General features: G+C 37.9%; 1 protein-coding gene across 2 annotated transcripts in view; it reads right to left on the reverse strand.

The window, feature by feature from the left end:
* The window catches only part of RABGAP1L (RAB GTPase activating protein 1-like), a 240,393-nt gene that overhangs the window by 218,311 nt on the left and 8,987 nt on the right, over window positions 1-13,095 (reverse strand). For both annotated transcript variants that reach the window (XM_010580655.1, XM_010580656.1), the window contains exons 6-9: window positions 12,803-12,913; window positions 6,614-6,680; window positions 4,541-4,643; window positions 2,724-2,890 (exon numbers count right to left, since the gene is read on the reverse strand). In XM_010580655.1, the coding sequence (XP_010578957.1) occupies window positions 2,724-2,890; window positions 4,541-4,643; window positions 6,614-6,680; window positions 12,803-12,913 (448 nt within the window). The remainder of the gene's footprint in view (window positions 1-2,723; window positions 2,891-4,540; window positions 4,644-6,613; window positions 6,681-12,802; window positions 12,914-13,095) is intronic.

Below are 13,095 nucleotides of genomic sequence, written 5' to 3' on the forward strand. Positions count from 1 at the left end.
CTTTTTGTCTGCCCCCCCCCGCGGGGGGGGGGGGGGGGGGGGGGGGGGGGGATGAGCAAGCGGCTGCGTAGTGCTTTGTTACCGGCTGGGCTTAAACCATGACACACCTTTACAAGGATCATGTTCTAACAATGAAAATGTGCATGAGTAACACAGTGAGATAGACAGACAGACAGATAAAACAATCCTAAATCACACAGCAACCTGCATTTATGTCATTCCTCATATCTGACTGCGCCTCACCAATCTTGGTTCAGACTATTAAATCTAGCTGAATCCTTCCTCAGAAGAGTTCTGATTTTTCTCTGCCAATACAGACAGGTCCCATTTACCCCTTGCAGGAAAATGCCATTTCATTGCTTGCTGCCTTTTGGAACATCAGTAATGGATGCTTCCTTACTGGAATGGGCACCTTGCTGAGACAGCCCAAGTCTAAAGTTTCTTGCCAAGCGCTCTGCATGCTAGAACTTAGAACTGGGCAGACTGCATACATGAATTTCTCACCCACAGTCAAACACACTACATTCGTACAATGACCGATGGCATCATTGTCATGATTTTACATCAGCAGGAAATTATACTGAAGGATTCATTGTCCTGCACAGAGAACCTATCTTGGAGCCTGAGGCTTTTGATATTAATCCACTGCTACGTTCCCTAGAATCTACTTATGCTCAACTGCTTTCCCAAAAAGTTCACAAATGGCTGATCCCAATGCCATCTGCAAAGTTATTTTCCAAGGAGGAAGAACGCCCCGAGGTACAGTGTCTTTCAGAGGTATCGGCAGGAACAGCTATTGCAATACAAACTGTCCAGCTGATGATTGGCTAAATAAAGACTTGCTAGAGATCAACCAGAGAGATCCTGTCATTCATAATCAGGACCTAATCTTGTAGAAAGATTAAAAAGATTAAAAGCATTCCTTTCCCAAAAATCTGCAGAACAGCTCCTCAGAATTTTACAGCAGGAAGAAATGCATGCACGTGCTTCTTCAGGGAAGGGAGGCACATGTATGTTTGTCACATTGTAAGGGGTGAGAAAGGAAAAAAGAAAGCATCCATATAAGTGATTTAAAAGGAAAGCTTAACTACTTATAGAGAAGTATCAAACAGCTGAGTATGTAATATTTTCAAATGTCTTTTCTTTAAATTTCAAATGTAGATATTCTCAACATTTGCACATAAGAGTTGGTTTTCTCAGATTTTCTTAAGTTCTAAGTTGCTATGCTAATCTCTAGAAGAAATACAGAAACAGAATTGCATGAGATTTATTTACTCGCTAAGTATTAAACACAGTGGCACTTTTGCCATGTAATATCAACATAGCTTGTTTTTTCAGACCTATTACTGTACCCCACAGGAAGATGACAACTCAAATATTCACATTAAGCTCAGTAAAATTAAATTACTGCTCTTTGGTTTCATTACCCAAAGATGATGGATGTTCCAATGCAAATGGTACAGTTAGCCTCTGCTGTTCACTTTTTGAACCAACACCACAACATAAGTCTTTGGAGAAAGCAGGTTAACAGTTGCTGCAGGAGGATGCAGCTGAGCATCATCCTACATGATAATGGGCAGACATACATACTTTATGTACCTCACCCAACGCCAAAAACAGAAGAGACTTTAGCATTCTAATCAATAGGTAACTATTCAACAAACATTACCAGATGAGATGGATATATCATCTCTCAGTGCTTGAGGAAGAAATAAATGCATATTAATCACACAAGCACAGGACTGGGAAAGCTAACATAGAGGTAATACACAACTATGCATTCAGCTTCATCTTAGCCACTTCCCGCCCTCTACAGAATCAAGCGGTGTTTGTACAACTTGACTTAAAAGCCAAACTCCAAGGGACTGACAAACTGAAATACTTGAGAAGAGTGTTTGCTAAAAATGGTTATTTCTTTACTGCTATTTGAACATTTCATAAGGTTACAATCACCAGCAAGAAATCACACGAACAATGCTAATTTAATAAATCATTGCAACAATAATGCCTTTAGCTTCACAATTCATAAAGTCCTGAGGCAGTGAAGGACAAGAACTTAGTTCTTTTTATACCCTCATCAGCAACCACGAGGGTGAAAATGCAGCAACTTCTCCATGCAGCAGAACTTACTCTTGCAGATAATCTTCTTCCAAACTTTTCTTTTTGAAAACATGGAGAAACCTACCTTCTCAGATACTTTGAAAAAACAATAGTAATAGCCTAACTCTTTTAAACCTCTGGATTAAGTTCCTTTTCCTTTAATGGATTATATTCTTACAGCCACCTACCTTCACATTATGAACCTCAATAGCCAGAATCTCCCTTTGTTACATATTAGTTGATTTTACAGTGAACAATTAAAGAGTCATTTCCCAATTTTACCAGTCAAATGGACTTGCTTTAGATGTCTGCGCACAGGTCAGATTGTATGAAATTACAGAGAATTCAATAGGCAGGTTCAAAATTGTTTAAGCCCACAAAGCCAATGACTTATGACTCATTACAATTCAGTTTACAAAGGCATTGAACATTTATATATGCTACTTAACCATTATGCGTTTAACCACCTCAGAAATAAATAGTTAAAAGAAACAAACTACTGAGGTGCAGGTGCCATGCTAACTTTTATAAAGGCCAAATTAAGACAGACAAAACAAATGCTCCCAGCATCACGTTTTCTTTAAAAAAAAACAAAAACAAAAACAAAACCAAACATGCATTACCTGTTTTAGCTTCATGTAAAAAGTTTCTGTGAAGGTTTTTCTGCTGAAGTACCAGAAGCGTTCATTGGCAGGATACACGCGCACAACAGTCTCCAGCAAAAAACGGACTGGCTCTACTACTTCAGTAACAACCATATCCACTGCCACAGTCATGAATACACGCTTATCTAAAACACAAAAATAAGTCACATACAGAAAAATTAGTCAAAGTTCAAATTTCTCAAAACAATAAATGACAGAAGTAAACTGTTGTTCAAACTGGAAACTCTTTCTATATAATTATTTATTCTATTGTACCCATTTTGTTTATCTGAGTTCTACACCCTACATGTCCGCTGCATGGAATGAGAGTATGCATTAAACAGCGTACCAAGCAACTCTGATTAACTTTTTAGTACAAAGACAGTATGTCATTGTTTTAAAGACAGGAGCAAAACGTCACACAAAGAAAACAGCATTAAGATATGTGATCTCCATTCATACAAAAGGAACATGCACAGGATAAGGTCACATTTTAAAGTGTAAACTTATTGCTGAGGGAATGTATGCATGTATTAGCAAATCAGTGTCAAGGATCTCCTACAGCATTGTTTGTCCTAAATCTTCTCATAACACTAAGGAACACTTCAGATCATTTTTTATGTCCATGCTCATACTCTGTCAGTTAAAAGGACTCAAAACATTTTACCCCTCCCTGTTCCACTCTCCGGGTCAGACAGTCCTCACAGCAGCAAAACATATTTTTAAAGCAAAGCATGGATCAGTAATCTTAAACTGTAATAGCTCCATCTTCCTGATACTGAAGCATAACTCCAACTTTTCCAAGTAGAGGAGAATGCAGGATCAACTGACCAGAGGATGAGACTGAAATAGCGCAAGTGTATCTTGCAGGTTTACAGTGCAAGAAAAGGTTTGCTGCTTCTGGAAACATTCATCACAGAGAGAGGTAGTAACCATCGCGTTGCATCACAACTGATATCTTTCTTGCAGGAAGCACAGATTTTTAAAATAACATTTAGAATCAGACATTATGCATCCCTAGGTTCCCTTGCCTTATCAGACCAAAGAGCCAAGTGGGCATTTAAAAACAAAACAAAACAAAACACAAAAACCCCCCATACCACAAAACCAAACCACACCACACACACATGAAGTCATATCGTAAAACGGAAACTTTGTCAAGCTCCAAAGCAAAAGTTTTGCCTACATTTTACTACAAATAATGTGGTTTGAAAATCCATTAGCAAAAACAGTGACACTGGCTGTACATACTTGGATGTGCCTTTAAGCAACTGATGTGAGCTCTGCCTTGTGACAGGAAACAAACTCCAGTTTTGCATTCAAACCTTTTACATCACATCAGAGAACACAAACTCTAGCAACGAGAAACTGTGCTATATTATCAAGCGCTTCAGTGCATCACTTCCAGCTGCCCCAAGATGAAGGGGATGTAACGCTATTTCTAATCAACTCACCTCAGAACTAAAAGAGAGAATAGCAATGCCTACTATTTACACTGCTTTGCTGAGTACAGAAGGGGGAAAACAACTTATGCATGCTTAGGACCAGAAAGTCCCAATAACCAGGAAACAGGCACTTAAGCCCCAATTTAATATCTCCAAATAAGCAACACACAGTTCTAGGAACAATTATTCACATTTCTATGTTGCATATGCTTATACAGAAAAGTTCCTAGCCACAGACTCTTGGAACATAATGGTATATGTACTGAGACAGATGCACCATGATTCGCAGGAGAAAACACATGCACCAAACCCACATCAGGTAAAACAAACTTACAAATTAGACTAAATTACCTTTCGGAGTTTCCTCATTAAGTACTAGAAACATGGGTGCGTTAGGATTCCACATTCCAGTAATTACATAAGCCTTCCCATCAGAACTCTTTCCCATGGATTCCTAAAAATAAAAACATACAGGATTCTATCAGAGTCATGGTTTGAGATCAAAGAAATTAAGTGGGGGGGAGGGGAGAATAGTTCTAGGAACTTCAGAATAAGACTGTGTTTGCTCTAGAGAACACAGTCTAAATAAAGAATATGAAATAATGGATTGAGAAAGGCTATAGGGAAATGGGAGAGAAAGAAGAAACATTAGAAGAGAAACATTATACAAGAAACCAAAGACAAGATAGTTTATCAACATATTTTTTTAATGCTTATTACAAGCATGCAAGCATGGTGAGAGGTCTGCCACTCTACTTTCTGAGCAGCTGAGATGATTGTTAGGAGAGGATGAGTTACAAAAGACTTCATAAAATTAAACTAGCCCCACAGCATACACAGAAATGATCCACAAAAACAAACAAACGAACAAGCAAAAACATCTTAACAGAGTAAGACCTTAACAACTTCAACCCAAAGGTCAGTCCAATTTTTTTCCCAATCCATAATTACACCTCTGCCAGATTTTTCCCTGAGTTGCTCAGGCATGGACTTACATTTGTAAGTATGTCAATGAACTGGAATTCCAGTCCGTAGGAACTTGAGAATTAAAGAGACACATTTCAGGATACTACGCAAATAAAGTCAAAACAGCCACATATGATAAAGTTAATACTAACAGCAATACCTCTATATCTGCTTAAAATAATCTCATGCTATACATCTGTTACTTCTACAAATATTTCTTATAGACCTACTAGGAATAATCAGAGTACATGACCTGCACGTACAAGCTATTACTAGAATGAGGCAAGTACATGTTTCCTGAAGTTTTCTGGGACAGTTCCTATGGATCCAACAGGCCTGTATGGTAGCCTCTTTATAGATGACAGGAGACTGACATTCCTACTCTGCAATCCAATTTGTGGTAGAGCAATAAGAGTGACCAAGTTCTCCAGATTTAAACAGGGAGAAAGGGGGTTGAAAGGAAAACACAAATTCCTACGTATATCCTATAGCCAAGAAATGAACTAATAAGTCATTACATCCAGCAGTTAAATGTACTTGGAACATAAATGTAAACGGAATTACAGGTGGACTAAAGACAGGAATTCAAGTATATAGTCCATACAGCCAAAAGGTGTCATGCAGATTAATAGAAGCCAATTCGTTAGGCTCTATAACTGACTGTAATTTATTCAATTTTCTAATCAAATAATAAAAATGGAAAAGTGGAACTAATGTCAGCAAATAAAACCAGAAAAAATGAGCTAGAAGATACAAACAGGCAAATAAAAGAGTCTGACACGAGAACTAAATACTGATAGCTAGAATCATCAACCTGAGTAAAGAAATGGACTAGGCAAAACTGGGATAACTGTATAGACAAAAAATGTCTGATTGGTTTAACTCAAGCACTTCTTGACTTGGAAAATGGTTGTATTCTTATCCACAGTGTGAAAGTAAATTGATATTATCACAGAAAGTATCATACTATTTTGTAGTTCTCTTAAAAGCAAGTCATAAGAAAAGATTGTAGAAGACAAGTGAATACTTAAAACTCTGAGCAAGAATTTAAATTCACATGAAGCAAATAAAGGCAAAGTTTTCAGTGCCTTGGAAAAATAAGACCACTTCAACACCACCCAAATATAAAAATAATTATTTGCTCTAAATTTTTAGGCAAGATGCTTAACACAATACAGAAAGCTTAGTTTTTTTTAACAACCAGTTGTCAGCTGACCTAATCGGTGCTTCACCAGTTGAACAAAATACAGATGCCACATATTTTGACATTAATTGAAATGTTTTGTCCATTGTATGTAACAAGTTTGTTTCTAGTTTGAAGATATAAACCCCAGAATTTAAGAAACAACAAACAAACAAAACCAAACAGATGAGAGGTTTGATTTGTTGGATTTTGTTTGCTTTTTTTTAAATCACCTCTATCTTACTAAACTTAAAGTTATTAGAGCTAAGTATTACCATGTCTAGCAAATGCATGTCACTGTTCTTCACATTTCGTCCAGGGCTTAGTAGCATCCCAAAGCATCTGTGAAGTTCATTTAAAAAAAAAAAAAAAGAAAAGAAAAAAAAAAAAAGAAAAGAAAAAAAGATAAGTAGATATTAGCTTTTCAAAATACAACACTATTTTCTTGAACATAATGGCACAGCCACCTACTGCTTCTAATTTAAAGAAAACCTTTCTTAGCAATTTTTGTTAGTGTTATGGCAACGCTCAGGAGACATCAAAATATATATCGTAGAAATGACAATGAAATTATTTTCCAGAATGAAGATGACAGAAATTAGTGTCTGACCTGCGAACAATCCATTATTCTTAAAGACAACTTAGAATATCGAGCTTAAAGATACCAACAATCCCTACACATTAGTGATGGAGATTGACAAGAAGAAATTCACCCTCTCCCCAGTCCGCTTTAAAAATTGTTTTCATACAATCACACGAAAAGTTACAAATTCACCCATTCTATCACCCATAATGTCACTGGTGTAAAACAGCATGTAGTATCATGGGCTCTTAAAAAAACCAAACAGTTTGCTCAATTTTTAGACTTTCATTCTTTAATTTTTTTTAAACTTAATTTCTATATTATACAGGGCCTTGAATTCCAGAATTTTCATCGAATCACTTAACAAGAAAATGTTCTTGATATTTTTTAAGAGAAAAAAAAAAAAAGAAATTCTTAAAACATTCATACTTTCAAACTTGCTGAATATTGAAGGCACAAATCCAGGTCTGAAGTTTCTGCAAATCATCTTTATCTTTCTCTCCTTCGAACATACTCCATTATGAATAAAAAAATACCCAACAGAACTATGTATTTGTAACATAAGCCACAAGCCGTTTTCCACAGACTTTTAAAATTATTAGATGTCAAATGAAGAAAAAAAAACAAAAAAAAACCCAAAACAACCAACCACCCTTGAAAGCTATTGCATCATGAAATGTTACAGAAAACGGGTCATATTTCAGAGGGTTTTGTTTTGAGAATTTTTATTGTGTACAGCTCAATTCTCTGATAATCAGACATACCACTTTTTATTGCTGACTCTCAGAACAATGTAAACCAGAAGCAGTCTCTACAGGCAATCTGACCCAAAGCTCTACTCAAAAGAGGACCAACTTGAATTAGGTTGCCCAGGGCTTTGTTAAGTCAAGCTCTGAGCATCTCCAAGGACAGAGAATTAATGATCTCTTTTGGCAACCTGTTCCAATGCGCAACACCCTTTGTATTGACAACAACTGGCCTAATTCAACAGTGGCATTTCCAGTGAAATTGGAACTTGTGTCCATTGACTCTAATCCTACCACTTTACACCTCCAAGAAGAGTCTGGCTCCATCTCCCCCATACCCTTCCACCAGCTATTTGAATGCACCAGGAGGAGCCCCCCATTCCCCTCCTTAACTCTGAACAAATGTCTGTCATCTGGGCAACCCACTTATCCAAACGAAAATCTAGATTTTTCAGCAAACATAAATTGTAAGAGATTATTTGAACATTCACAGGTTAGCAATGAAGATAGACTAGTTTCACAGCTTTCAGGCAAGCACACTCTATCATGAACAGATATATAATAGCAACTATCATTTCAATAATGCTATTAACCATAAAAGTCTTAAGATATGCAATTACTACACCATCTAGTAAGTTTGCCCCTATTATGTTTGGGTATATGATTTTCATTTTCCGCCTCATTAGACTTAAACAGTAACTTACATTCACAATTGTATTTTTCCTTCTCCGTACTCTTTGCTACTAGAATCTTAAATATCAAAGTGGGAAATAAAACAGTAGACAACAATTTTGATTCATCCATACAACATAACGCAGTGCCACGTAAAGCAACCAAGGTAGCTAGGATGCTAGGACTTATATTTAACCATACAAGCAGGTTTCTCTGCAAGACTAATTAGACCAGGCAGAATGTTACAGTAGACCAACTTAGTGCTTTTTGTTCCTGGGGTAGAAATAGCTGTGAGGGCTATAATTTATAATAGTAGAGCGGTCACTAGCTTCTGGTACATCTGCTAAAGAAAACTGTAAGGCTAAGATTCAGAGGCAGGCAAAATATCTGTGCTTTTCAAAGACAACAGCTCACAGATCCTAGATCTTGCTGTGCATCTCTCAGATGTACACAAGCTCTGATGTGTGCCAGCCAAAATTTTTGGGAAGTATGCTTCCAAAGAGTGGGCGTCTGGAACAAGTAACCCCTGCCTCTCACAGAAGCAGATACTTATGATGACTGGCAGCATCCTGCTACTAGAAGAATCAGGGCTTCTCTTCCCACTAAGTTCAAAGAACAAAATGAGTTCAGATGAGTTCAGGACCCTCATTTGCAGAGGAGCTAGATTTTACACAAACAGTTGTCAACACATTCAGCCTCCAATTTGAGGAGGCTGAACCACACACACAGGATTCAAAATGACCTGCACAGGCCGTGGGCCCCAGTCTTGCCACTTCTGACACGGGTTTTCTGCACTTACAGCTGGCTACCAAGTGGCTATGTGCAAGTGCACTACTCTGTTTAAATTCAGCTGGTTTCTAGACCTGCAGAAGAAGACCTGAAATTATTGTTCACTAATATATATTTCCATTTATATAAATACAAATGGTACCCATGGATAAGGCTGATGGTATTAAGTTAACATGATAACATGATCTTTAAGAGTTTCCAGTACTACTGAGCAACCAACCAATATTCTGTAAATCAGTTCTAAGGACACCATCTAGACTTTAACCTAAACTATACCTACATAACTTGGTATTAACTCTGCTGTACAACTGGTAGCATACTGTATTTAAACACTACTCTATTAGGAACAGAGTCAATCCTCTCATTTGTCAGAATGAAAGACTATTTCACTCTTCAGAACAACTTTCTTAAAGACCCCAATCATTAACCAGAATTTTCTTCTGGAATTCTGTAAACAACTGAGACTTGATATCCCATGTTGAGGATTTCTTGGCTGGGCGAAGGCATGTGAGCAATCCAGCCGTTATGTGGGAACGAAGCATAACTTTACAAAATACTGGAGCAGACAAGGACGCTGTGTCCTTGTACGCTGGGAAAAAGGAAGATAAGAAGAGCCTGACAAACAACACCTGGATGCTGAAGAATGAGATCAGTAACTGCTGGACACCTCGTGAAGGAGTTTGCGCAGCCAATAGAGAATAAGATAGTGTCGCGTGAAACGGGGTATTGTACCAGTTAGAGTATTGTATAAGTAAAAATGGCATCCCTTATAATAGCACCGACCAGGCCATTGTAGAACGAGCACATCGAACTTTAAAGACCTTACTCGATCGGCTTAGGGAGGGGGAGCAGGAGGAGCCCTCCTGGTTACAAGATAACACACCTGCTCTCCGTACACAGCTTCTTCTGTTGACTGCGTTAACTTCATTAAATCAGACAGTTCGAGGGGACTTGGAAGAGACGGCGGCGCAACAACACTTTACGAACACGGAAGAGAAAGGTCCTTACCCGTTGGTCCGCGTGCGTGACCTTCAGACACGCCAATGGGATGGGCCATTTGAGTTGCGTTGTCTCGGGCGAGGGTATGCCTGTGTACAGACACCTGAAGGGCTACTGAAATGGGTTCCTAGTCGTATGATTCGTCCTGCCCTAACCTCGTAGTGTTTGAGTGTTTTTCCTACAGGTTGCTGTCATCCTTTCCTGGCTTGTGACACCTTGGGTATCTGCTACAAATTTCTGGCGGTGGATGCAAAGCCAACTGGGGGACCCTGATGTGTATCTGGACGACATCCCTCTCAGAGTCCATCAATACGTGCCTTTATGGGATCCGGCTGTCAGAGCTCGCAGCCAGAAATCCAGGTGCCTCAGACATTAAGCCTTAACATCAGCACACCAACGATAAACTTTATAGAGTAATAGAAGTAATTCTTTCCAAGCCTTAACTTTCAATCTACCTCTTGTGTGAATTTCTGTAAAGGAGCTTTTTGTTCTGCAGGGTAAATGGGACATTTACGGGTGTTTAAGATAGTGTTTCAACTTAGTTGTAGAGATATGTTTATACTCATAGTACTTTACATAGTTATTTCTTGGTGTGGAATTGTTCATAACAATAGAAGCCAACTCGTCATAGGGAGGGGAGAGATGTAGGGTTCGGCGTTCGGAAGATCTCGCGATGTCACGGAAAGTTAGAGGGTTAGTCACAGCCTTATGATGTGTCTGTAATCCCGCCTACCCTTGTTAGTATAAAAGGAATTAACTGCGCAATAAAAGGCGGAAGTTGGCGCTCACACTGTGTGTGTTATCTGTCTCTTTCCCTGGTCCGGGCCGACCAGTGATCTAATCGCAGCACCTTGATATGTGGCGAACGCTACAATCCCACACTGTGGGACTGAATCTATGTAGTGCCACACATGACTCAAACCTGGCAGACAAGAATGAACATAATTTTTTTACCTGCTTTGACCTAGATAAAAACAGGCAAAACCCAGGTCAATCAGGCCACAAAAGGTAGGAAGGGCAAAAGTAACTCAACTGAGAGTAACCTACTCTATCAACCTAAACCAGCCATAGGCCCTATCTGTACACCAGGAGGTGGCAAGTTTCTCCAAATGATACCAGGTTTACTCTTCTGAGACCATGAAGAAAGATTCTTGAACTCTTTAGACCAGAGACCAAATTTATTTAGGAACAACATTTTTTTCATTATAATTTCCACTTAGAAATACTTTTGAAGACACATTACATTGCTTAGAAGCTCACTGTCTGAGCTTCTAGCTATTGATCTTTTATACTGGTTATTATGCAGGGTAAGTACATAAAATTACTTACAAGCCTGTGTGTCATGTCAATTAAATAATTTTTTAATCAGCAAAGCTTGGGGTGGTAAAAATAACATCCTAACTGAATAGCTTAAACAACATCAAAATAAAAGCTGATTTCTAAGAAAGGTAGCTTTACTTTGGGGGGGGAACGACACCAACAATCAAATGGTATTCAGAAATGCTTAAAAACTTCATCATTCATTGAATTCTGAAGCCAAAATTATTTAAATTAAAAATATATTGAAAATAGGGCGGGGTTTTTTTAAGCCAGTGAGTAGCAAAAGCACAATTTTATAACACAACAGAATGATGATAAAAAATTCTGCTATACATTCCTTGTCTAAAATTTTAGTTTCATTTTTTAAATAAGAGCTTGAAAGCAAGTCAAGAGATCAATCTTAGGTTTTGGGAGGGTGGTGGGGCTTTTTTCTTGCTTCGCCTGTTATCTTGAATTCCCTTTTCACTAAAATTGAATTCTCCTATTGTTACTCTTTTGATAAGATTGCCATCTGGTGGCGTTTGCTATTCTTAAAAATTGAGCTATTGAGAAGGAATTTCCTAATTTCAACTAATACAATACCTACTAGTACTGCAGTAACAAGAGTCTACTGCTAATGAACACATTAACTAACAGTTATTCTTCACATGCATGGTCCACCTATTGTGCAAATGCTTCGCACAAAAGGTCAGATTATACTGTCCAAAAGGGATCCCCCTCATTTAATTTCCAGGAAATAAAACTCAAATCATGAACCATTCCCAAGCTCTTCACCATCACTTGAAGATAAACATTAGAATCATATTATCAACAAAACTACAAAGGAATCCTAGCTTAGAGTTAGGGAGTCTTGAAGACTCCACCAGAAGATTGCTGCTTCTAACCAGCAGGTTGAATCCAAACTTGTAGTGTCCCAGTACATTGATCTAACAGATTAATATGCTCCAAGGTCTAACATAGCTCAGTTACTTTTACTAAACAGTGAGATGCTGGTAATGCAGGATTACAATAAATGCATGTGTTTGCACTACTTAAAAAAAACAGAAAGCAAAGTCAAAAGTATTTGAATGTCATAAGTATCCTAACACCACTTCAAAAAGACAATTAAAAGGCAAAAAACCAAGGATGGTTGAGTATTACAGGCTATGTTTCTTGTTTTCACCTAAAAATCACAAAATACTTCAAAAGAAATTTAAAACTGAACTGCGCACCTACAAATTAATTACATTGTGCAATAATACTTTCTGTGTTATTGTTATTTTTTTTCTGTCACATAACTTGCACAGCCAAGGAAAAATACATTAAATACTGTTCTCTCAAAACCTTAACCTGCATTATTTTTATAAGAATCTTACCTTTCAATGGCCAGTTCTTTGTTTGAGAGCTGCTGAACTGTAATCACCACTTTCTTCTCAATTCCCTGTTTAAGCTTGAAATACAATTTCTCTCTATCCTTTGGCACAGGGCTAAAAGAATAAAAAAACAAGTTTCTTTAGCACAGATATAGAATATTAACTATGAAATACAGAAAAGAGAGTAGCAGCCCACTTACACTGTTAATGGCTCAACTCATTTGAGAGAGGTCCTCTTCCTCTATTCACAAGTTAATAAACCAGCACTGAAGAAAAACAGACCATAGGCTCACACT

Source organism: Haliaeetus leucocephalus, unplaced genomic scaffold (assembly GCF_000737465.1).
Source record: "Haliaeetus leucocephalus isolate CR32 unplaced genomic scaffold, Haliaeetus_leucocephalus-4.0 Scaffold730, whole genome shotgun sequence".
Taxonomy (NCBI): domain Eukaryota; kingdom Metazoa; phylum Chordata; class Aves; order Accipitriformes; family Accipitridae; genus Haliaeetus; species Haliaeetus leucocephalus.